A 27,020-nucleotide genomic window follows, 5' to 3' on the forward strand; every position below is an offset into this window, starting at 1 on the left:
TAGAACACTGCTATTGCGGTGGATTGAAGCCCATATGTGGCATGAAAAACACTGCGGGTTGAATGGGCCCCCAAGTCACGTATTCACAACTTAAAATTTTGAATAAACGGATCTTAAGCCCTTTTTAATGTAAAAATAAAGAACCTACTTTGCCTTGTCCCCTACATAAGATCCGTCCCGTTGTCGGTGTTCGCGGCTTTAGAGGATGATTTTTAATCTATTATAATAATTAAATAATCCAATTTAGTTCACAAATACCTGCAGCGAATGAATTTCGCAGCGATTTTTCGTCAGCAACTAAGTAGACTGAACAACATCGATTTCAACAGCCTAGAGAAAATCGCGTTTTAAACCCGCCCCCCTCTCAAAGGCGCCAAAGTCGCACACACGGGCAGCGGCAGAACTGCAGCGCCGCTGAAGGTAAGTTTTGCAACGTACGTTAGGTCATCTAGCGTGACCTAACGTGGTGGCTTGAGGCGTACGACCTAGCGGGGCAGGTCCCACTTCGATCGCCGGAAGCATATGGAGTTGTGCGGGGCTGGTCTCCAAAAATCCTGCACTGTCCGAAAATCCCATGCGTCAACGGCCTGTGGGCCCGCAGGCGCATTGAGAGCGTACGCAGCGGCTTGAAGTCGTACGCAGAACTTATATCTATATATATATATATATTACGTCATGCGCGTACTTACCGCGTACTTAGCGCGAACTCCGCTTCTGTTTGGTTTCGCTAGACGCATGCAATCGCATGCTGGTGGGACAGGCCCTTTAGGGACAAGAAGCCCAGTCCGTGTCCACAGAGCCACAAGAGATGCAACGAGATGCAGGATTTATTTGCTGAAAGGGTGAGGAGTCTTTAGTCACTTTCCCCAGACAGCTGCCAGGGGTGAATCCAGGAGCACATCGGTGAGTTAGTCAGGATAATAGCAAATGTAGTTTTGAGGAAAGTCAGCTCAGCAAGGGCAAATAAAATGGGAAACAGGCTTAAGGGACCGAACGGCGTCCTCTTATTCCTCATAGTCTGATTGATTCCATGGTCACTGCTCATGGGCACCTCGCATCAAGAAAGAGGTGAAGGTGTGGAGATTTCCTAAACCAGCTCTAGAGATGAGTGATCTGTCGAGAGGCCAAGGCCATTCCTCCTGGAACAGAGGGGGTTTTGAGGGATTCTAATGGTTTTTAGAATAATGGGAGCAGCCAACAGAGAAACTGTTCTCATGGGTGTAGGGTGACACAAAATGCTGCAGGAACTCAGTGGGACAGGCATTTCTGGAGAGAAGGAATGGGTTTAAGAAGGAACAGTACAGTACAGTTTTGGTCTCCTAATTTGAGGAAGGACATCCTTGTGATTGAGGCAGTGCAGCGTAGGTTCACGAGATTGATCCCTGGGATGGCGGGACTGTCATATGAGGAAAGATTGAAAAGACTGGGCTTGTATTCACTGGAGTTTAGAAGAATAACCATATAACAATTACAGCACGGAAACAGGCCATCTCGGCCCTACAAGTCCGTGCCGAACAACTTTTTTTTCCCCTTAGTCCCACCTGCCTGCACTCATACCATAACCCTCCATTCCATTCTCATCCATATGCCTATCCAATTTATTTTTAAATGATACCAACGAACCTGCCTCCACCACTTCCACTGGAAGCTCATTCCACACTGCTACCACTCTCTGAGTAAAGAAGTTCCCCCTCATGGTACCCCTAAACTTCTGTCGCTTAATTCTGAAGTCATGTCCTCTTGTTTGAATCTTCCCTATTCTCAAAGGGAAAAGCTTGTCCACATCAACTCTGTCTATCCCTCTCATCATTTTAAAGACCTCTATCAAGTCCCCCACTTAACCTTCTGTGCTCCAGAGAATAAAGACCTAACTTATTCAACCTATCTCTGTAACTTGTTGAAACCCAGGCAACATTCTAGAAAATCTCCTCTGTACTCTCTCTATTTTGTTGACATCTTTCCTGTAATTGGGCGACCAAAATTGTACACCATACTCCAGAATTGGTCTCACCAATGCCTTGTACAATTTTAACATTACATCCCAGCTTCTATACTCAATGCTCTGATTTATAAAGGCTAGCATACCTAAAGCTTTCTTTACCACCCTATCTATATGAGATTCCACCTTCAATGAACTATGCACGGTTATTCCCAGATCCCTCTCTTCAACTGTATTCTTCAATTCCCTACCATTTACCATGTACGTCCTATTTTGATTTGTCCTGCCAAGGTGTAGCACCTCACATTTATCAGCATTAAACTCCATCTGGCATCTTTCAGCCCATTTTTCCAAATGGCCTAAATCACTCTGTAGACTTTGGAAATCCTCTTCATTATCAACAACACCCCCTATCTTGGTATCATCTGCATACTTAATAATCCAATTTACCACACCTTCATCCAGATCATTGATGTACATGACAAACAACAAAGGACCCAACACAGATCCCTGAGGCACCCCACTAGTCACCTGCCTCCAACCCGATAAACAGCCATCCACCATTACCCTCTGGTTTCTCCCATTCAGCCACTGTTGAATCCATCTTGCTATTCCTGCATTTATACCCAACAGTTGAACCTTCTTAACCAACCTTCCATGAGGAACCTTGTCAAAGGCCTTACTAAAGTCCATATAGACAACATCCACTGCTTTACCCTCGTCAATTTCCCTAGTAACCTCTTCAAAAAATTCAAGAAGATTAGTCAAACATGACCTTCCAGGCACAAATCCATGTTGACTGTTCCTAATCAGACCCTGTTTATCCACATGCTTATATATATTATCTCAAAGTATCTTTTCCATTAATTCCCTTTTTAAACAATGGAACAATATGCGCAGTACGCCAATCCTCGGGGACTATTCCCGTTTCTAATGACATTTGAAATAGTTTCTGTCATAGCCGCGGCTATTTCTACACTAACTTCCCTCAATGTCCTAGGGAATATCCTGTCAGGGCCTGGAGACTTATCCACTTTTATATTTTTCAAAAGTGTCAGTACTTCTTTTACTTTGAACCTCATAGTATCCATAGCTACCCTACTAGTTTCCCTTACCTCACATAATTCAATATCCTTCTCCTTGGTGAATACCGAAGAAAAAAATGTGTTCAATATCTCCCCCATCTCTTTTGGCTCTGCAGTTAGCTGTCCACTCTGTCTCTCCAATGGACCAATTTTATCCCTCGTTATCCTTTTGCTATTAATATAGCTGTAGAAACCCTTTGGATTTACTTTCACCTTACTTGCCAAAGCGACCTTATATCTTCTTTTAGCTTTTCTAATTTCTTTCTTAAGATTCTTTTTACATTCCTTACACTCCTCAAGCACCTCATTTACTTCATGCTGCCTATAATTATTGTAGATCTCCCTCTTTTTCCGAACAAGATGTCCAATTTCCCTTGAAAACCAGGGCTCTTTCCAATTTTTACTGTTTCCTTTCAACCGAACAGGAACATAAAGATTCTGTACTCTTAAAATGTCCCCTTTAAATGTAGTCCATTTCTCTTCTACATCTTTCCCATAAAACAAAATGTCCCGGTTCACTCCTTTTTAATCATCTCGCATCTCATCAAAGTTAGCCTTTCTCCAATCAAAAATATCAACCCTAGGTCCAGTTCTGACCCTCTCCATAATTATATTGAAACTAATGGTATTGTGATCACTGGACCCGAAGTGCTCCCCAACGCATGCATACCTCTGCCACCTGTCCCGTCTCATTTCCTAACAGGAGGTCTAGCACTGCCCTTCCTCTAGTAGGTACCTCTATGTATTGCTGCAAAAAACTATCCTGCACACATTTTACAAACTCCAAACCATCCAGCCCATTTACAGAATGTGTTTCCCAGTCTATGTGTGGAAAGTTGAAATCTCCCACAATCACCACCTTGTGCTTACTACTAATATCTGCTATCTCCTTACATATTTGTTCTTCCAATTCTCGTTCCCCATTTGGCGGTCTATAATACACCCCTATAAGTGTTGCTACACCTTTCCCACTTCTCAGTTCCACCCAAATAGCCTCCCAAGATGAGCCCTCCAATCTATCCTGCCAAAGCACTGCTGTAATATCTTCCCTGACTAGCAATGCAACACCTCCACCTCTTGCCCCTCCAATCCTATCACACCTGAAGCAACGAAATCCTGGAATATTTAGTTTCCAATCACAGCCCTCCTGCAACCATGTTTCACTGATCGCCACAACATCATACTTCCAGGTGTTTATCCAGACTCTAAGCTCATCCACCTTTCTTACAATGCTCCTAGCATTAAAATATGCACATTTAAGAAACCCCCCGTCTCTTATTCTCTGTTTATTTCATTTTTTTTCTTTCTCCTCTTGTGCCCGAGTGCTTCCCTTTTCTGCTTCCTGCCTCCCATTCTGTCGATTAGCTTTCTCTATTTGAGTCCCTCGCCCAACCATTCTAGTTTAAAGTCTCCCCAGTAGCCTTTGCAAATTTCTCCGCCAGGATATTGGTCCCCCTCGGGTTCAAGTGCAACCCATCCTTTCTGTATAGGTCCCACCTTCCCCAAAAGATGTCCCAATGATCCAGAAACTTTAATCCCTGCCCTCTGCACCAGTCTTTCAGCCACGCATTTATCCTCCACCTCGCTCCATTCCTACTCTCACTGTCGCATGGCACAGGCAGTAATCCTGAGATTGTTACCTTTTTGGTCCTTTTCCTTAACTCTCCTCCCAACTCCCTAAATCCTCCCTTCAGGACCTCTTCCCTTTTTTTACCTATGTCATTGGTACCTATATGTACCACGACCTCAGGCTCCTCTCCCTCTGATTTCAGGATATCTTGGACGCGTTGAGACACGTCCGAGACCTTGGCACCAGGGACGCAGACCACCATCCTGGTCTCCCGACTGCGTCCACAGAATCGCCTATCCGACCCCCTAACAATAGAGTCCCCAATTACTATTGCCCTCTTTTTTTCCCTGCCTTTCGGAGCAACAGGGCTGGTCTCTGTGCTGGAGGCCCGTCCGCTGTCGCTACCCCCGGGTAGGCTGTCACCCCCATCCGTACTCAAACAGGAGTACTTATTTGCATCGTGTACCGACATTGGAATACTCACTCGTTCCTGCCTCTGCCCCTTGCCCTTCCTTAGCGTAACCCACATGTCACTCTCCCGTGGTTTTGGAGTGACCACCTCCCTATAACTCCCCTCTATGACCTCCTCACTCTCCCTGATCAGACAGAGGTCATCGAGCTGCTGCTCCAGGATCCTAATACGGTCCCTTAGGAGCCCCATCTCGCTGCACCTGGTGCAGATGTGGACGTCTGGAGGGCCATCCGACACCATGACCTCCCACATCTGACATCCAGAACAGTACACTGCACTGACTGTCATTCTCCCGTCTTACCCTGGATCCGATACCAGTATAATACAATAGAAACTGCTGGGAGAAATCAGCAGGTATCTGACTCACAACAGCTGCTCCCTCGTGACCTTTAAACTGCACCTTTATTATATAAACAAAAAGCACTGTACCTTTAGCCCACTGTACCCTTGGCTCACTGTACCTTTACTAAAGCACTGTACCTTTACTAAAGCACTGTACCCCCACTGTACCATTGGCTCACTGTACCTTTACTAAAGCACTGCACCTTTAACCAGAAAGCACAAATGCTAACCTGAGGTTGCACCCAATCAGCTGCTTCCTCTAGTCTGCTTCCACCAATCAGCGGCTTCCACCAGAACCCAGATCTTTGCTCCCTGTGGATTGTGGAACGTTACGGATTTTGGTAAAAGCCCTGACCCTCCTCCACACTCTCCAACGGTCCCGGGCCTCTGTGAAAACAAGCCCCACGCCCGATTTAAGTACTCACCGCCCTGACCCTCCTCCACACTCTCCAACGGTCCCGGGCCTCTGTGAAAACAAGCCCCACGCCCGATTTAAGTACTCACCGCCCTGACCCTCCTCCACACTCTCCAACGGTCCTGGGCCTCTGTGACATAAAGCCCCACGCCCGATTTAAGTACTCACCGCCCTGACCCTCCTCCACACTCTCCAACGGTCCCAGGCCTCTGAGGGGGATATCTTATAGAAACATATAAAATTATAAAATGACTGTTCCCAATGTTGGGCGAGTCCAGAACCAGGGGCCACAGTCTTAGAATAAATGCGTAATTTAAGACTGAGGTGAGAAAAAACATTTTCACCCAGGGAGTTGTGAATTTATGGAATTCCCTGCCACAGAGGACAGTGCCAAGTCACTGGATGGATTTAAGAAAGAATTAGATAGAGCTCTAGGTGCTAGTGGAATCAAGGGATATGAGGAGAAGGCAGGCAAGGGTTATTGATGGGGGACGATCAGCCATGATCACAGTGAATGACGGTGCTGGCTCGAAGGGCCGAATGACCTTCTCCTGCACCTATTTTCTATGTTTCTATGAACTACAGATGCTGAAAAATCTAAGGTAGACAAAGGTGCTGGAGAAACTCAGCGGGTCCAGCAGCATCTATGGAGCGAAGGAAAAAGGCAACGTTTCGGGCTGAAACCCTTCTTCAGTCTGGAGAAGGAATGGGTGATGTTTTGGGTCGAGACCATCCTTCAGTCAGGGGAGAGGGACATATAGAGATATGGAAAGGTAAGATATGAGAACACAGATCAGGGGACAATCCAGAAAAACGTAGAATGGTTCATTGCTAGATGAGGTGAAGGTGACAACGAGACCTCATTCAGTAAAACGTAATCAGGAGGACAGTAGAACTAATGGTAGAACTAGGATCGGAAAGGGAGAGAAAGCAAGGGTTACTTGATGTTAGAGAAATCAATATTCCTACTGCTGGTCTGTTAGCTGCCCAAATGAAATATGACAGTGGAGGAGGCCCAGGACAGAAAAGTCAGTGTGGGAATGGGAGGGGGATTTAAGTGTTTAGCAACCTGGAAATTAAATGGGCCTCGGCAGACTGAGCGGAAGTCGTCAGCGAAATGTTCGCCAAGCTTGCGCTTTGTCTCAATGATATATAGAGCGGCCTACTATGAATGGCCTACTTCTGCACCTATTTTCTTACTGCGGGTACAGTAGATGAGGTTAGAGAATGTGCAAGTGAACCTCTGCCTCACCTGAAAGGATTGTTAGGGTCCTTGGATGAAATTGAGGACAAGACAAGAGAGATTATTGTCATATGCCCCAGATAGGACAATGAAATTATTGCTTTGCATCAGCACAGCGGAATATAGTAGGCAAGAATACAGAACGTATCATATCACTGTGTCCATACACCATTGTATAAATATGTACACACATCAATCAATAAGCAAATAAACAGATAATGGTCTATTAGTGTTCAGAGATTTGTTTCAGTTGAGTCTAATAGTCTGATGGCTGTGGGGAAAAGCTATTTCTGAACCTGGACTTTGCAGTCTTCAGGCTCCTGTACATTCTACCTGAAGGTAGCGGGGTGATGAGTGGCCAGGATGGTGTGGGTCCTTGATGATGCTGCCAGCCTTTTTAAGGCAGCGACTGCGATAGATCCCCTCGATGGTAGGGAGGTCAGAGCCGATGATGGATTGGGCAGTGTTTACTACTTTTTGTAGTCTTTTCCTCTCCAGGGCGCTCAAGTTGCCAAACCAAGCCACGGTGCAACCGGTCAGCATGCTCTCTACTGTGCAGCTGTAGTACTGACAAAAGTACTGACACTTTTGAGAAATATAAAAGTGGATAAGTCTCCAGGTCCGGACAGGATATTCCCTAAGACATTGAGGGAAGTTAGTGTAGAAATAGCAGGGGCTATGGCAGAAATATTTCAAGTGTCATTAGAAACGGGAATAGTGCCGGGGGATTGGCGTACTGCGCATGTTGTTCCATTGTTTAAAAAGGGGTCTAAGAGTAAACCTAGCAATTATAGACCTGTCAGTTTGACGTCAGTGGTGGGCAAATTAATGGAAAGGATACTTAGAGATAATATATATAAGCATCTGGATAAACAGGGTCTGATTAGGAACAGTCAACATGGATTTGTGCCTGGAAGGTCATGTTTGACTAATCTTCTTGAATTTTTTGAAGATGTTACTCGGGAAATTGATGAGGTAAAGCAGTGGATGTTGTGTATATGGACTTCAGTAAGGCCTTTGACAAGGTTCCTCATGGAAGGTTGGTTAAGAAGGTTCAATGGTTGGGTATTAATGGTGGAGTAGCAAGATGGATTCAACAGTGGCTGAATGGGAGATGCCAGAGAGTAATGGTTGATGGTTGTTTGTCAGGTTGGAGGCCAGTGACGAGTGGGGTGCCACAGGGATCTGTGTTGGGTCCACTGTTGTTTGTCATGTACATCAATGATCTGGATGATGGTGTGGTAAATTGGATTAGTAAGTATGCAGATGATACTAAGATAGGTGGGGTTGTGGGTAATGAAGTAGAGTTTCAAAGTCTACAAAGAGATTTATGCCAGTTGGAAGAGTGGACTGAAAGGTGGCAGATGGAGTTTAATACTGATAAGTGTGAGGTGCTACATCTTGGCAGGACAAATCAAAATAGGACGTACATGGTAAATGGCAGGGAATTGAAGAATGTAGGTGAACAGAGGGATCTGGGAATAACTGTGCACAGTTCCCTGAAAGTGGAATCTCATGTAGATAGGGTGGTAAAGAAAGCTTTTGGTGTGCTGGCCTTTATAAAATAGCATTGAGTATAGAAGTTGGGATGTAATGTTAAAATTGTACAAGGCATTGGTGAGGCCAATTCTGGAGTATGGTGTACAATTTTGGTCGCCTAATTATAGGAAGGATGTCAACAAAATAGAGAGAGTACAGAGGAGATTTACTAGAATGTTGCCTGGGTTTCAGCAACTAAGTTACAGAGAAAGATTGAACAAGTTAGGGCTTTATTCTTTGGAGCGCAGAAGGTTAAGGGGGGACTTGATAGAGGTCTTTAAAATGATGAGAGGGATAGACAGAGTTGACGTGGATAAGCTTTTCCCACTGAGAGTAGGGAAGATTCAAACAAGGGGACATGACTTGAGAATTAAGGGACTGAAGTTTAGGGGTAACATGAGGGGGAACTTCTTTACTCAGAGAGTGGTGGCTGTGTGGAATGAGCTTCCAGTGAAGGTGGTGGAGGCAGGTTTGTTTTCATCATTTAAAAATAAATTGGATAGTTATATGGACGGGAAGGGAATGGAAGGTTATGGTCTGAGTGCAGGTATATGGGACTAGGGGAGAATATGTGTTCGGCACGGACTAGAAGGGTCGAGATGGCCTGTTTCCTTGCTGTAATTGTTATATTATATGGTTATATGGTTATGGTAGAAGTTAGAGAGAGTCATCCTTGACAAACCGACTCTTCATCAGAGAGTCCTCTGTCGGAGGAGGTAAACGGGCGTGTTGCATCTCCTGTGGGTGCAGGGGAAAGTACCTGGGGAGGGGGTGGTTTTGGTGGGATGGGATGAGTTGCGAAGGGAATGGTCTCAGTGGAAAGGGGTGAAGATTGGAAGTTGTGGCTAGTGGTGAGATCCCGTTGGAGGTGGCTAAAATGGAAGAGGATTGTGTGTTGGATGTGACGGCTGATAGGGTGAATGTTGAGGGGTAAGGGGAAGTGAGGCCTGTTGCGAGGGGGAACAAGGGCTGAGCTGCAGGATACCGAGGAGACCTGTGTGAATGCCTCATCTATGATGGAAAGGGAACCCTCATTGCCTAAAGAATGAGGACATCTCCATGTTCAGGAACAATGGAATACAGAATGAAGGAACAATTATTTAGAGGGATGAAGGTTTCTCCAACAGATGAAATAGCTGGGATTGTGAGCACACTGGAGAGGCAGGCGGTTTATCAAACACAGCTTGTGGTTAAGATTGGGAAATTACTGTTATAGTTTGTCAGTGGGTCAAGAATTAGGGGGCATCAAATGAATGTAAAACAATAAAGAGGGAGATGAGTTCATGGTTTATTATTGCCACTGTCTGGGCAAATAATAACATACATGAGTGCAACAAAATCATACATAAGTATAGCAGATAGTGCAGAAAGAGAAAGTAAACAGGGTGCAGAATGCAGTATTACATCTGCAAGAATGTGCACATTAAAAATGACAGGGCTCCATCAAGATATTTTGTGAGGAGGACGATGCCCTTGCCTTATTCAAAGTGTCTGATAACATTCAGAAAGAAACTGTTTCCAATTGTGGTGGTACCTTTTAGCTGTATCATCTGCCTGTTGAGAGAAGGGAGAAAAATGACTGGGATACAAATAATCTTTCAATATTGTGGCTGCTTTCCCGAGGCAGCATGAAAGCGGGGTTGGGAAAGTGATCCTATTTGACGGGTTGGACTGCGTCTGCAACTCTGCAATTTCTTATAATCCTAGGGGGGAGCAGTTGCCACAGCAAGGTGTGATGTATCCCAAAAGGGATTATTAACCTGTCGTGATTGGTTAGGTTATTTGGGGAAATGCCAGAATTCCTCAGTCTACTGTGGAAGCAGAGGTGTTTGTGCGATGTCCTGGTCATCATGATTGGACATTGACCATTCTTTAACATGGCAAACATGGAATTGAGAATGCACTGTATCCTTGGTTGCCAGGCAAGTAACCAAAGGACAGAATTAAGGTAAAGTGACTGACACAGAGCTGAGGAAGTTTCTTTAACCTGGAAAGTGGTTGGAATCAGGATTGCACTATACATGATGTTTCTCTACCCTGCCAAGTAATTGGGATCGGGAACACACCACTTCAGCGGTTGCTTTTGAAGAGGGAGTTGAATTAGCCTGATGCTAGCCACAAGTAGCTGGTGTAACTCAGCGGGACCGGCAGCATCTCTGAAGAGATGGAAAGGGTGGCGTTTCGGTCGAGACCCATCTTCCGTCTCGACCCGAAATGTCACCCTATCCTTCTCTTCAGAGATGCTGCCGATCCCGATGAGTGACTCCAGCATCTCGTGCCCATCTTCAGTTTCAAGCTGCAACTGCAGTTCTGTCCTACACGGGTGGATTAGCCTGTTGGAGGGAACACGGGGAGAGGGCTGGCCGGTACAAAGTCTTCAGCTGGTACAAAGTGGACTGAGGAGTTGCCTCCTGTGCTCATCAAATCTTTTGTGACACTTCCACAGGACAAGCTGGCACACAGAAAAAGGGAGAGGAGCTGTGTTCTTCCATTGAGCCGGGTGGAGCATGAAGCCCTGGACCTTTGGAGAGCCGGGAGGAGGAGATTGGAGAAGCAGCCAGCTGGAGATCAGCCCCCACGGGGTAAGTCCCATCCCGCTTACTCTCTCTCCTTCCAGAGACGAGTGCACATGATGTGTGTCCCTCCTGGAGACGCCCTGTGTGGCTCACAAACCCATGAGTAAGGAGGAGCAAGAGTGGACCACTCGGCCCCTCTGGCCTGTCCCAACATATTTATGATCTGTCCCCCTCTGGGTCAGGTCCTCATTGACTTCAGTCCCCTGATCCTGAAAAGTAATCCATTCCCTTCCAAATGGAAGTACATCCTCTTGAATAATTATTTCCAATGGTTTCCTTACCACTGATACAAGGCACACTGGCCTTATGACCTAAACTTCCAGACTAGCCTGCCATGTGAAACTGATGCATATGGATAATGTCGACCATTGTGTCCCCAATGTTCTTTTGGAGACGTCTACAATTATAGATATATGAGACCAATTCCCTGTGCATCAATTCATGGTCACTATCCTTTATCAGGTTTGTCTATCCCAATGCCGGTAGATCATATCCCTCAATACACTCACACTTTCCCGTCACTGATTTCAGGCTCACCAACCTGCAGTGCACTGGCTCTCCTTAAATAATGGTGCACCCTCCGGTCATCCCAACATCACCTGTGCTTGAAGATGAAACAAATAGCTCTGCAAGGGCCTCTGTAATTTCCTCCCAAGTTTCTTACAGAGATGCACATGACCAGGCCTCGGGGATGTATCATCTAAATGTGCAATAAAATGTTAATTTGAAACCCTAACCTCCTCTTTGATAATCCATATATGATCCAAGGCATCAGAATTTATTTGTCTCAACTTCAAAGATTCCATGATCTCCACTGTAAAAACAAATGTGAAGTATTCATTACAAAACTCACCTACTGTGCCTCCACACATAGTCAACCTTGCTGATCTTCAAAAGGGAGCAATGTTTTAGTTCAGAGATACAGCATGGAAACAGGACCGACAGCCCACCGTTTCCTTGCCGACCAGCAACCACCATACACTAGTTCTATCCTACAGACCAAGACCATATATAGAACCAATAAATCTACAAATCTCCACATCTTTGGAATGAGGGAGGAAACCGGAGCACCTGGAGAAATCTCATGCGGTCACAAGGAGAACGTACAAGCACCCATGGTCAGGATGGAACGAGTCTCTTGCACTGCAAGGCAGCAACTCTACCTCTGGCCTTCTTCTTGCTTGTGGCGTGCACAGCCTAAAGTTGTCAGACAACTTGTTCCATTTGATCTATTTGTTTGTGCACATCGGGTTGATTGCATTAGTCCAAACAGGGTGGACCAAGTGAAGGTTGCAGTTCCCCACCCCTCTGCACCACTGTGCTGACCCTTGTCTCTTGAGCCACTGTTTTACTCTTAGTCTATCTGTAGAATCCCCTGCAATGTTCTTTCACCTGCCAGATCTATGTCCACTCTATTTGTCCTCCAGATTTCTCTCTCAAATGCACCACTACGATTCGTATACTTGACTAGTTTGAACCCAACAGCCTAAACCTGATGAACACCTGCTACCAACTCAGTCACTCTCCAAGAGCAGGCCATTGCTTTGCCCTCTCTAGTTGGGCCCTTTACATATTGATGAAGAATATTTCTTGAACACATATAGGCCGATTATCCTACAGCTCACCCAGTCAATCATCGGACATTAAAACTCTGCCACTTTCCTCCCAGTTGCTGCATCCACTTCCCACTGCTCACTGACCGTAGCCTCTGCTGTATGTTCCAGGTTCATCCCAGGATTGGGGTCATGCCGGACGAGAGATTGAGGAAATGCAGCTCCCAAGAGGTACAGCAGCCACCACAATCCAGCATTCGGTGCCAGGAGCTGGCGGCGAAAGCGTAGGACTGTCAATTGGCTTAACACCGAGCGAGTCGCTGGATGAGGACGAGCAGGAGCCGCCTGCTGTGGGCTGGACAGAGCGAGAGGGGGGTGGCCGGAGTGGAGGGCTGGCATTTGGGGCGGGTGAGTACGGAGAGCTCGGCAGCCCAGCCTTCAGACGCAGGGTCTTCCACCTGCACCACCAGCTACTGGAGGCTGTGGACAGCCTATCCAGCAGCTGCTTGGCCATGTCCAGGGGCACGGAGTCCACCCCCACCCTGGCACACCTCCTGCTCCGGACCCTATCCAGCTTGCAGGATGTGACCCAGCGGGTGCCCAGTTGTGTGAGCTCTGCTTGGACCACGTCTGCCCCAGAGCCCGAGGCACCTGCGTTGGCACCGTTGATCCAAGCTCAGCGGGCTGCCCTCCAGGGTCTGGTCTGCAGCGTCTCCATCGGCCTGGACCAGTTGTGGGATCGGCTGGACGGGGGCTTCAGCCGAGTCACAGGGTCCTGTAATCCATCCCCCCATGGGGCAGCAACGGGGGGACAGAGCGTGGGAGAGCCGTGCATAAGCAGACCGGGCTGCACAGGAGCTGCGGCAACCCAGGGAAGTGACTGACCCCAAGGGCCCAGACTGAAAGACCCCGTGGCACTGGGTCAGTGACTGTCACCCCCATTGGGACATCCCATTGATTTTGATCAGTGATGTCCCGGGCAGAACTATAGGCGCTCAGCGCTGTGCATTGAGTAGATACAACTCAGACTCTGATGGGAGACCGCAAAGCGTCAGTGACTGATGCTGAATCCTGGGAATATCTCGTGGGGTTTCAACGGCGCAGCAAGCGTGAGTATGCTTGATCTCAGGATCTGTGTAGGGGATTGGAATGTGCTGCCTATGGAACTGTGACTTGCTGTTGCTGAGGTAGCTTCATTATTGAGAATAAATACCAGAGACGACTCCTATGTTTATGGTGATCATGTCCACTTGTCGCTCAGTACCTATTGGAAGTTTGTTTTACAATGCAGACACTGTTCAAAGGTCAAGGGTTTTATTGGCGTACTAGAGAGTGAGGAGTGAGAGGAGAGCGGGGAGGGCAGGAAGGGGGTAGAGGAGTAGGGGGGTGGGAGAGGGGTAGTGCAAGAGAGAGAGAGAGGAAGGGGGTGGGGGGGAGATGGGGGATAGGGGGGGGAATGGGAATGGGAGGGGGGGGAGAGGGATAGGGAGAGGAGAGAGAGAGGGGGGGGGGGGGGCGGAGGGGAGGAGGGGGAGAGAGGCAGAAGAGCGGGAGGGGGGGGGGAGAGTGGTAGGGGGCGGGGGGAGGGGAGTGGTAGGAGGGGGAGAGAGAGGGGGGGATAGTGGGACGGGGAGGTTAAGAGTGGTAGAGGGAGTGGTGGAAGAGGCAGAGATGGGTAGGGGGAGAGAGGGGGGGGGGAGGAGGGGAGAGGGGGAAAGTGAGTAGGAGAGAGGGGTGTGGGAGGAGGGGAGGATGGAGGGGAGGGAGAGTGGGAAGAGTGTGGAGGGAGAGGGGTAGGAAAGAGAGGGGGAAAGAGTGTGGAGGAAGGGGGAAGAGATGGGAAAGAGTGGGGAGAGAGAGGGAGGGAGGGGGGGGGGGGGAGGGGGGGGGGGGGGGGGGGGGGGGGGGGGGGGAGATATAAGTGGAAGAATGGGGAGGGAGGGGGAGAGCTGTAGGGCGGAGTGGTGGAAGTGGGAGAGAGGGGGGAGGGGGGGGGGAATGGTGGAAGAGAGAGAGAGGGGTAGGGGAAGGAGGTGGGGGAGATAGGGAGGAAGAGGGGGGGGGAGGGAGGAGAGAAGTGGGAAGGGAGGGGAGAGGGCTAGGGTGAGTGGTGGAAGAGGGACAGAGGGGGGGGGTTAGGGGAGGGGGGGGGAGGAGAGAGGGAGAGGGGGGGGTGGGGTGGGGGGGGGGGGGGGAACAGTGGGGGGGAGGGGTAGGAGGAGTGGTGCAAGAGGGACAGAGGGGTAGGGGAAGGGGGGGGGGAGAGAGAGAGGGAAGGGTGTGGGAGGAGGAGGGAAGGGGGGGGAGGGAAATGGAGAGGTGAGAGGGGTGGTGGAATGGGAGGAGGATGGGGGGGGGGAGAGAGGTGTAGGGGAGGAGGGGGGAGAGAGGTGTAGGGGTGGGGGGGGAGAGGATGGGGGGGGGGGGGAGAGGGGGGGGAGGGGGGGGAGGGAGGGGGGTGGGGAGGGGGGGGGATGGAGGGGTGGGGAGAAAGGGGGAAGGAGAAATGCATGGGGGGGGGGAGAAAGGTGTGGGGGATGGGGGAGGGGGAAGGAGGGAGATGGGGGGGAGAGGGAGGGGGAAGAGTGTGGAGTGAGGGAGAGAGAGGTGGGGGGGAGAGAGGGGGGGAAAGAGAGGGGGAGGGAGAGAGAGGGGTAGGGGAGTGGTGGAAGAGGGTCAGGGGTAGGGAGAATGGGTGGGGGCGAGAGGGGAGGTAGGGTAGAGATAGGGGTTGGTGGTAAGGGGGAGAGAAGTGAAAGAGTGAGAAGGGAGGGGTAGGGGGAGGGGGGAAGAGGTAGGGGGGGGAGAGGGAAGGGGAGAGGGAAGAGAAGGAAGGGGTGGGGGAGATAGGGATGGGGGGGGAGGAGGAGGGAGGGTTGGGGAGGGGAGGAGAGGTGTGGGGAGGGAGGAGAGGAGGGAGATGGGGTAGGAGGTAGAGGGGAAAGTGCGTGGATGGAGGTGGAAGAGTGGGGAGGTGGAGGGGGGAGGGGGAGGGGGGGGGGGGGGGAAGGGGGGGGGGGGGGAAGGAGGGGGGGGGGGGGGGGGGGGGGGGAAGTGGGGGGGGGGAGGGGAGGGGAGAGAGGGAGAGGGGTGAGGAGATAGAGAGGGTTAGAGAGGGGGAGAGGGGGGGGAGAGTGGTGTGGGGGGGGGAGAGGGATGGGGGATGGAGGGGAGGAGGGAGGTGGGGTAGGGGACGGAGGGGGGGAAGAATGTTGAGAGAGGGGAAGACGGGTGGGGGGGGGAGAGAGGGGAAATAGTGAGGAGGGAGCGTGGAAGGGGTAGGGGCAGTCCATCTGTTTCCAATTCCTTTTCACCCCCAATCCTCTTTCTCTATTCCCACACACGTGATGACGTGCTTCGACAAAGGGTGGGAGGGGCTGGGGCTGGTGCAAAGGCATATGTAAATGGATCCATTCCGATTGGACATCTGTGAGCATTGGGCATTGTGACATTACACGATGGAACGTTCACCAACATGTTATGAGTGAGAGCTGGGTTTTTTTTTAATTGGGGGGGGGGGGGGGGGGGGGGAGAAGGGTTTATTAAAAATGTGTTCATAAACATGCCAACATTTATAATCAGGAGTGGAATGAAAAGTGAAATCTCTACCGAAATGGAAAAAATCTGGGCGTTTCTGCATCTGACATTGGCGTGGCAATGAATCAAAGGCTGGCAGCCACAAGTCAGAAACACACCCGGCCAGCCAGCCGGGCAGCAACACAGTTTTATACTGTAACTAGACTAAGTGCAGACCCGTTGGGTCTGTTTCCCCAACGTTCGTTTGCGGGGGTTGGGGGGAGCTGCAGCATCACACTCACACCAACCTCCCCCCAAACACACAGGTGGGCAGAGGGAGAAGGGGAGACGGGTTGGGGAGAGGGGAGGTAGGGGAGAGGGGGAGGAGGAAATGGGAGAAATTTGGGAGGGAGAACAGCGCGGTGAGAGGGGGATGGGAAGGGGGAGGAGAGTGGGGAGGGGGAGGAGAGTGTGGAGGGCAGGAAGGGAGGGGGAGAGGGGTAGCGGGGGAGTGGTGCAAGAGAGGGGGTGGGGGGGAGATGGGTGGAGAGGGGGGAGATGGGGGGGGAGGCGGAGAGGGAGAGGGGGTGGAGAGGGGTGAGTAGAGGGAGATGGAGAGGGGGAGAGGGATGGGAAGGGGAGAGAGCGATAGGGAGGGGGAGAGGTGTGGGGGGGGGGGGAATGGGGGGTAGGGGAGGGAGGGTTAAGAGTGTGGAGGGGGAGAGAGGGGGGGGGGGGAGAGAGAGGGGAAATCGTGTGGAGGGAGAGTGGATGGGGGAGGGGTAGGGACAGTCCATCTGTTCCCCATTCCTTTTCACCCCCAATCCTCTTTCTCTATTCCCACACACGTGATGACGCGCTTCGACACAGACTGGGGGGGGGTGGGGGGGGGGGGGAGGGGCTGGGGGTGCTGCAAAGGCATATGTAAATGAATCCATTCCGATTGGACATCTGTGAGCGTTGGGCATTGTGACATCACATAGAAACATAGAAACATAGAAATTGGGTGCAGGAGTAGGCCATTCGGCCCTTCGAGCCTGCACCGCCATTCAATATGATCACGGCTGATCATCCAACTCAGTATCCCGTACCTGCCTTCTCTCCATACCCCCTGATCCCCTTAGCCACAAGGGCCACATCTAACTCCCTCCTAAATATAGCCAATGAAGTTGCCTCAACTACCCTCTGTGGCAGAGAGTTCCAGAGATTCACCACTCTCTGCGTGAAAAAAGCTCTTCTCATCTCGGTTTTAAAGGATTTCCCCTTTATCCTTAAGCTGTGACCCCTTGTCCTGGACTTCCCTAACATCGGGAACAAACTTCCTGTATCACACGATGGAACGTTCACCAACATGTTATGGCTGAGAGCTGTTTTATTTTGACATTTTTGGGAGGGGAGGGGGGAGAAGGATTTTATTAAACAATGTGTACATAAACACGACAACATTTATCAGGAGTGGATACTTGGAACGGAAAGTGAAATCTCTACAGAAATGGAAAACATCTCGGCGATTCTGCATCTGGTGTTGGCGTAGCAAAGAATCAAAGGCTGGCAGCCTCAAATCAGGCAGGCGGCAGGCGGCAGCCACAGACTTTTATATATTAATTAACTAGACCAAGTGCAGACCGTTGGGTCTGTTTTCCCAACGGCATTTGCGGGAGGGGGGGGGAAGCGGCATCACACTCACACTAAGGGGGACCTCAAACACAGGGGGGGGGGGGGGGGGGGGAGAGGGAGAGGGGGAGTGGGGGAGGGAGGAAGGGGGGGAGGAGGATGAAGGGAGAGATTTGGGGGGGGAAAGGAGAGTGGGGTAGGTGGGGGGGGGGAGGAGAGAAGGGGGGGGGAGAGGTGTGGGGGTGAGGGGATGGGGGGGGGAGGGGAGGGAGGGGGGGGGGGAGAGAGGGGGGTGAGGGGGGGGGGAGGGGGAGGGGAAAAGGGGGGAGGGGAGGGAGAGTGAAGGAGGGAGGAGGGGGAGAGAGAGTGGAGGGAGGGGTGGAAGGAGGGGGGGGGGAGTTAGGGGGGGAGATGGAGAGGAGAGAGAGGGGTGGGGGGAGAGAGGGGGGGGAGGGGGGGAGAGAGGGATGGGGTAGGGGGAGTGGTTTAAGTGGGGCAGAGGGGTGAAGGGAGGGAGGGGGGGGGAAGAGAGGGGAGGGGGGTGGGGTAGGAGAGAGGGATGGGGGGGGGAGGGAGGGGGATAAGGGTGGGGAGAGGGAGATGGAGAGGGGGAGGAGAGAAGGTAGGGGAGAGATGTGTGGTGGTAGGAGAGATAGGAGGGAGAGTGTGGAGGGAGGGGGAAGAATGGGGAGGAGGGGTGGGAGAGGGTCAGAGGGAAGGGGGTGGGGGGAAGAAAGGGGATGGGGGGGGGGGAGGGGATGGAGAGGAGAGAGGGTGGGGGAGGGGGGGGGGAGAGTGGAGGAGGGAGGGGTGGAGGGGGATGAGGTAGAGGGACAGTGGGGGGAGGGAAGGTGAGTGGGAGAGAGTGAAGGGGGTGGGGGAGAGAGGGATGGGTAGGAGAGGGGTGAGGAGAGGGAAACATAGAAATTAAGTGCAGGAGTAGGCCATTTGGCCCTTCGAGCCCTCACCGCCTATCAATATAATCATGGCTGATCATCCACATCAGTATCCTGTACCTGCCTTCTCTCCGTACCCCTTGATCCCTTTAGCCACAAGGGTCACATCTAACTCCCTCTTAAATATAGCCAATGAACTGGCCTCAACTACCTTCTGTGGCAGGGAATTCCAGAGATTCACCACTCTCTGTGTGAAAAATGTTTTTCTCATCTCGGTCCTAAAAGATTTCCCCCTTATCCTTAAACTGTGACCCCTTGTTCTGGACTTCCCCAACATTGGGAACAATCTTCCTGCATCTAGCCTGTCCAACCCCTTAAGAATTTTGTAAGTTTCTATAAGATCCCCCTCAATCTTCTAAATTCTAGCGAGCACAAGCCGAGTCTATCCAGTCTTTCTTCATATGAAAGTCCTGACATCCCAGGAATCAGTCTGGTTAACCTTCTCTGTACTCCCTTCTATGGCAAGAATGTCTTTGGCAAGGGAGATGGAGAGGGGGGAGGAGATAGGGGTGGGAAAGCGGAAGGATTTAATTTAAAAGTGTACATAGACACGACAAAATTTAATCAGGAGTGGATGCCTGGAAAGAAAAGTTAGATCTCTACCGAAATGGCAAAATCCGCGCCGATTCTGAGTCTGGTGTTGGCATAGCAACGAATTCAAGGCTGGCAGCCATAAGTCAGGGAGGGAGGGAGGGAGGGAGAGAGGGGGAGAGGGAGAGAGAGAGAGAGAGAGAGAGAGAGATTGTTAGTTAGTCAGTTGAACTTTCCCACATTAATAATAATAATAATGATTATTATTTTATTTATAGAGCACTAAAAACAAACATAGCTGCAACAAAGTGCTGTACATCACTAATCATTGACAAAAAAGTTAATACACACCAAAAATAACAATCAAAAGAAATAGTAGGAAAAGACATGTAAAATAAAGAAACATCAAAAACACCACAAGCAAAGCCTCAGGCATGGTCAAAAGCCAGGGAGTACAAATGTGTTTTAACATTGTCTCACGTTACAACCACAAACAAAGTCTGTTGGCATTTTTTGTGATAGACCAACACAGAGAGGCGCATCATTGCGAAGTGGAAGGAAAAGGATACATGATCTTCACATTTTTTTACAAATAAAGAACTCACAAGTGTGGCATGCAAAACTGACTGCAAGGCGTTTGCAGCCCAGGCCACCCTTGACTCCCACACGGACATTGATTCCTACACATCCTCTGTTCTGGACGTAATAAACTACACCCTCAACTCCCTCAAACGGGTGACCATATTCCCGAATCAGAAGCCATGGATGAACAGCGAGGTCAGGCTACTGCTGAAAGCACGGGACACCGCTTTCAGGTCAGGAGATGCTCGAGCCTACAGTTCATCCAGGGATTGCCTGAAGACGGGCATCAAGAAGGCCAAGAACTGCCATACGCTCAGGATTGAGGGGCACTTCAAAAACAACTCCGACCCCCGACGCATGTGGCAAGGCATCCAGGCCATCACGGACGATAGACCCACCAACACCACCCCCACATCCTGCGATGCCTCCTTCCTTGAGGAGCTTAACCACTTCTATGGCCGCTTCGACAGGGACAATCTAGAGATAGCCATCAAGGCTGTGCTCCCTGCTGATCACCAACCCCTCACACTCACCCCCTACGACGTGTACGTGGCACTGAGTAGGACTAATGCACGTAAGGCTGCTGGCCCTGACAGCATCCCCGGGCGCGTCCTCAGGGCCTGTGCTGCACAGCTGACAGACGTCTGGACTGACATCTTCAACCTGTCACTTGCCCAAGCAGTTGTCCCCACTTGCCTTAAAACCACCTCCATCGTGCCGGTGCCAAAACACTCCACAGCGGCAAGCCTCAACGACTTCCGCCCAGTTGCACTTACTCCCATCATCACCAAGTGCTTCGAGAGGCTGGTATTGGCACACCTCAAAAGTTGCCTACCCCCCACATTAGATTCCTATCAGTTTGCCTACCGCAAGAACAGGAGTACGGAGGATGCCATCTCAACGGCACTTCACTCTGCCCTCTCCCACCTCGACAACAGAGACACTTATGTAAGAATGCTGTTCATCAATTACAGCTCAGCATTCACCACCTTTATACCCTCTAAACTGATCACCAAACTCGGTAACCTGGGAATCGACCCCTCCCTCTGCAACTGGATACTGGACTTTCTAACCAACAGACCCCAGTCTGTTAGGTTAGACAAGCAACTCTCGAACCCTCACCCTGCGTTCCACAGGGCTGTGTGCTGAGCCCCCTCCTCTACTTCCTCTTCACCTACGACTGCACACCTGTACATGGTACTAACACCATCATCAAGTATGCAGATGATACAACGGTGATTGGCCTCATCAGCAACAATGATGAGTCGGCCTATAAGGAGGAGGTCCAGCTTCTAGCAGCATGGTGCGCTGACAACAACCTGGCCCTTAACTCCAAGAAGACCAAGGAGCTCATTGGAGACTTCAGGAAGTCTAGGGGTACCATGCACACCCCCATCCACATCAACGGGACGGAGGTAGAACGTGTTTCCAGCTTCAGGTTCCTGGGAGACAACATCTCCGATGACCTCTCTTGGACCCACAATACCTCAACTCTGGTCAAGAGGGCTCATCACCGTCTCTTCTTCCTGAGGAGACTGAAGAAGGTCCATCTCCTCAGATTCTGGTGAACTTCTACCGCTGCACCATCGAGAGCATCCTTACCAACTGTATCACAGTATGATATGGCAACTGCTCTGTCTCCGACCGAAAAGCACTGCAGAGGGTGGTGAAAATTGCCCAACGCATCACCGGTTCCTCGCTCCCCTCCATTGAGTCTGTCCAAAGCAAGTGTTGTCTGTGAAGGGCGCTCAACATCGCCAGGACTGCTCTCACCCCAACCATGGACTGTTTACCCTCCTACCATCCGGGAGGCGCTACAGGTCTCTCCGTTGCCGGACCAGCAGGTCCAGGAACAGCTTCTTCCCTGCGGCTGTCACACTACTCAACAATGTACCTTGGTGACTGCCAATCACACCCCCCCACCCACGGACACTCCTCCCACAGGAAAAACACTATGACTGTATGCATGTGAATAGATTTATTTATTGAAATCATATTCTATGTCGCTCTTCCAGGGAGATGCTAACTGCATTTCGTTGACTCTGTACTGTACACTGACAATGACAAGTAAAGTTGAATCTGAATCTGAATCTGAAAGCAATTTGGGAATCCAGGGAAGGGATTGTAGGTTCACCATTAGATCATAGGCTGAAAGGAGAGTTGAACAGTCTGGAACTTTATTCCTTGGAGTGGAGGAGGCCGTGGTATTATTATATAAATGTATGAAAGCGGAGGAAAGAGCCAAATCATAGAGGTTTAAGACAAGAAAGGAAAGATTTCATCGGAACCCAAGCGGTGGCTTTTCCTCACATTGGTTTGTGGGTTTGTGGACCAGGTGCCAGAGGAAGTAGTAACAACATTTAAGGCAGATTTGGAGGTTGATAAAGATGTGGGTAAAGCTTGGGGAAATAGGGAACCTCCCATAACTATCTTGACTGACATCTATTACAAACCTACTGACTCCATAACTATCTTGACTGCATTTCTTCTCACACTGCATCTTGTAAGACTCTATCCCCTAGTCCCAATTCCTCCATCTATGCCGCATCTGCCCCCAGGATGAGGTTTTCCATACCAGGGCATCGGAGATGTTGTAATAATTTAGGAAACGGGAGTTCCCCTCTTCCATTATAGATGAGGCTCTCACTAGGGTCTCCTCGATATCCCATAGCTCAACACTTTCTCACCCAACCCCCACTCATAACAAGGACAGAGTCCACCTTGTCCTCACCATCCACCCCATCAGCCGTCGCATGCAGCATATAATCCTCCAACATTTTCGCCACCTCCAAAGTGATCCCACTACTGGCCACATCTTCCCATCTCCAACCCTTTCTGCTTTCCGCAGAGACGGTTCCCTCCGTAACTCCCTAGTCAACTCGCCCCTTCCCACCCAAACCACCCCCTCCCCAGGTACTTTCCCCTGCCACCACAGGAGATGCAACACCTGTCCCTTTACCTCCTCCCTGGACTCCATCCAAGGACTCGAATAGTCGTTCCAGGTGAGGCAGAGGTTCACTTGCACCTCCTCCAACCTCATCTGCTGCATGTGCTGTTCCAGGTGTCAACTTCTCTACATCAGCTAGACCAAGCGCAGGCTCGGTGTTCATTTCGATCCGCTCAGTCCGCTTTAACCAAGCTGATTTCCACGTGGCCCAGCACTGCAATTCTCCCTCCTATTCCCAATCTGACCTTTCTATCCTGGGTATCCTCCTTGCCAGAGTGAGGCCCAGCACAAATTGGAGGAACAGCACCTCATATATGGCTTGGGTAGATTACGCACCAGCGGTATGAACATTGACTTCTCTAAGTTCAGGTAGCCCCTGCTTTCTCTTTCTATCCCCTCCCCTTTCCCAGTTATCCCACTGGTCTTACTGTCTCCGTCCACATTCTTTATTTGTCCCACCCCCTCCGCTCACATCAGTCTGAGGAAGGGTCTCGACCCAAAATGTTGCCAATTCCTTCTCTCTATAGATGCTGCCTCACCCGCTGAGTTACTCTTGCATTTTATGTCTACCTTCGATTTAACCAGCATCTGCAGCTCGCTCCTAAACATGGGGGAAATGGGACTACCATACTCATTGGATTTCACTCACCATTGATGGGTCAGTCTGAAGGGCCTGTCATCCATGCTGCATGACTATGATTCTCAGTTTAATTGTGACAGTTCAGGGTCTATGTACCCCATAAGCATTAAGGCCAAGTATTGCAAGTTCAGGAAAACCTGTAAGTAAAACTCAATGTGTATTAAGGAACTGCAGATGCTGGTTTAAACCGAAGATAGACACAAAAAACTGGAATTCCTCAGTGGGCCAGGCATCATCTCAGGAGAAGGAATGGGTGACAATTTGGGTCGATACCCTTCTACAGAGTTTGATCATGGAAAAAAGGGAATTAGCTGGTGGACAAAGAGCAATGAGAACTGGAGAAACTCTATTTTAGTACAAATCCATGCAGAGATACAGAACGGTTACACACTTGCTTTATACACAATGACACATAATCGGTACTAAATTGTAATCACTAATCAACATAGAAACATAGACATAGAAAATAGGTGCAGGAGAAGGCCATTCGGCCCTTCGAGCCTACACTGCCATTCAATATGATCATGGCTGATCATCCAACTCAGTATCCTGTACTTGCCTTCTCTCCATGCCCCCTGATCCCTTTAGCCACAAGGGCCACATCTAACTCCCTCTTAAATATAGCCAATGAACTGGCCTCAACTACCTTCTGTAGCAGAGAATTCCACAGATTCACCACTCTGTGAAAAACGTTTTTCTCATCTCGGTCCTAATAGACTTCCCCCCTTATCCTTAAACTGTGACCCCTTGTTCTGGACTTCCCCAACATCGGGAACAATCTTCCTGCATCTAGCCTGTCCAACCCCTTAAGAATTTTATAAGTTTCTATAAGATCCCCCCTCAATCTTCTAAATTCTAGCGATTACAAGCCGAGTCTATCCAATCTTTCTTCATATGAAAGTCCTGCCATCCCAGGAATCAGTCTGGTGAACCATCTCTGTACTCCCTCTATGGCAAGAATGTCTTTCCTCAGATTAGGAGACCAAAACTGTACACAATACTCCAGATGTGGTCTCACCAAGGCCCTGTATAACTGCAGTAGAACCTCCCTGCTCCTATGTTCAAATCCTTTTGCTATGAATGCTAACAAACCATTCGCTTTCTTCACTGCCTGCTGCACCTGCATGCCTCCTTACAATGACTGGTGTACCATGACACCCAGGTCTCATTGCATCTCCCCTTTTCCTAAATGGCCACCATTCACAAAATAGTCTGCTTTCCTGTTTTTGCCACCAAAGTGGATAACCTCACATTTATCCACATTATCCTGCATCTGCCATGCATTTGCCCACTCACCCAACCTATCCAAGTCACCTTGCAGCCTCCTAGCATCCTCCTCACAGCTAATACTGCCCCCCAGCTTCGTGTCATCCGCAAAATTGGAGATGTTGCATCCAATTCCCTCGTCCAAATCATTAATCTATATTACTAAAAGTCTGATCTTGACCGCTTTTGGCCCACTGTGCTGCGATTTCCAAGAAAACGCCACCACCTATGGCCGTCATTTTTGGCCACCTCGCTCAGAGCCTCCCTCCGCCTTCCGGGACCAGAGGATTTTTACCATCGATGAAAAATCAGAAAGATATTAATTTTTTTTTTAATTGCCATTCTCTCTGCTGCCCCTGCTGGAGGGAAGGAGAGGGACTATAAAACCAGGACGTGATGTGCCTCACTCAGTCTCCGCAAGATGGAGGAAGCCATCTCTCTGAGCTCTGAACAACACTGAAAACATGTCTACTCAACTGTGAGTGCCCTTAATGTGGTTTGAAAATGAAAATATGGTGGTTTGAAATAAAAAGGCACTGCCTGCAAATGGTTGTTTGGGAGGTTTGGGTTGAAGTAAAAAGGCACTGCCTGCAAATGGTTGTTTGGGGGGTTTGGGTTGAAGTAAAAAAGGCACTGCCTGCAAATGGTTGTTTGGGGGGTTTGGGTTAAAGTAAAACAGGTACTGCATGCAAATGGTTGTTTGGGGTTTTTGGGTTGAAGTAAAACGGCACTGCCTGCAAGTGATTGTTTGGGGGGTTTGGGTTAAAGTAAAAAGGCCCTGCCTGCAAATGGTTGTTTGGGGGGTTTGGGTTGAAGTGAAAAGGCACTGCCTGCAAATGGTTGTTTGTCTAAACTTGACTACTTTCTGTTTGCACTATATTGATTTTAGATAAAACGCTACCACTTACGGCTGTGATTTATGGCCATCTTAACCAGTTCCCCTCCTCTCATCAGGTGCAGAGGATTCTTCCCATCAATGAAAAACAAAAGTGTTATTAGTGTTTAAAAAATGTTGAGAATCTCTCTCTTGTCAATCACGCCATGAAGGCCACACCTTTTCCAGTACGAGGGGGAGGGATTATAAAACCCGGAAGTGTGGGTGTGGCTCAGTCTCTGCATGATGGGGGAGGGAGAGGACACGACTCTGAGCTGTGAATCAACCGAACACACTCAATGTCTACTGTGTGGTTTTATGGTGGTTTCACCCTGCTTGAAATAGTATGAAACTGCATTTGAATGTGGTGTCGTTGCACCATGCATGAAATGGTATGAAACTGCACTTGAATTTTGTGGCCTTGCACCCTGCTCGAAGAGGTAAGAAACTGCACTTGAATTTGGTGGCCTTGCACCCTGCTTGAATTGATAGGGAAATGGATTTGAATTTGGTGGCCTAGCACTCTGCTTGAAATGGAATTTCAAGGAATAGCCATGAGTCAACTGCCAGCCCACCAGCCGTGAGTGAGCTGCCAGCAAATCAGGCTTGAGGGACTGAGCTGCCACCCCAAGAATCCATTTGGCCCACAATGTTCACGTTAGATCTCTGGAGAACAGTAGTCACCGCAGCCAACAACACTCATACCAGCACTCCAGAAAGCCCCCCCCCACTGACCACCAATATTGGAATTGCTGGAGCGGTGGAATATTGCGTTGGGGGATCAGCCCTCCTGTGTGAAAATGGGACCAAACGGGTCCCACTTAGTCTAGAATATATTGTAAATAGCTGGGGTCCCAGCACTAAGCCTTGCGGTACCCCACTAGTCACTGCCTGCCATTCTGAAAAAAGGCCCGTTTAATCCTACTTTTTGCTTCCTGTCTGCCAGTCAGTTCTCTCTCCACATCAATGCTGAATCCCCAATACCGTGTGCTTTAAGTTTGCATACTAATCTCTTATGTGGGACCTTGTCGAAAGGCTTCTGAAAATCCAGATATAACACATCCACTGGTTCTCCCTTATCCACTCTACTAGTTACATCCTCGAAAAATTCTACGTCAAGTCAAGTCAAGCTTCGTCAGACATGATTAACCTTTCATAAATCCATGCTGACTTTGTCCAATGATTTCACCACTTTCCAAATGTGCTGCTATCCCATCTTTAATAACTGACTCTAGCAGTTTCCCCACTACCGATGTTAGACTAACTGGCCTGTAATTCCCCATTTTCTCTCTCCCTCCCTTTTTAAAAAGTGGGGTTACATTAGCTACCCTCCAATCCTCAGGAACTACTCCAGAATCTA

The 27,020-nt window shown here is 49.6% G+C and overlaps 1 protein-coding gene across 1 annotated transcript in view; it reads left to right on the plus strand.

Annotated features, from left to right (window-relative positions):
* The window catches only part of LOC129693729 (uncharacterized), a 15,613-nt gene extending 1,659 nt beyond the window's left edge, over window positions 1–13,954 (plus strand). The window contains exons 2-3 of the mRNA XM_055630504.1: window positions 11,052–11,187; window positions 12,906–13,954. Coding sequence (XP_055486479.1) covers window positions 11,052–11,187; window positions 12,906–13,618 — 849 coding nt within the window. The 3' untranslated portion in view covers window positions 13,619–13,954. The remainder of the gene's footprint in view (window positions 1–11,051; window positions 11,188–12,905) is intronic.
* Window positions 13,955–27,020: the final 13,066 nt, after the last annotated feature.

This window comes from Leucoraja erinacea, unplaced genomic scaffold, assembly GCF_028641065.1.
Source record: "Leucoraja erinacea ecotype New England unplaced genomic scaffold, Leri_hhj_1 Leri_402S, whole genome shotgun sequence".
Lineage (NCBI taxonomy): Eukaryota > Metazoa > Chordata > Chondrichthyes > Rajiformes > Rajidae > Leucoraja > Leucoraja erinaceus.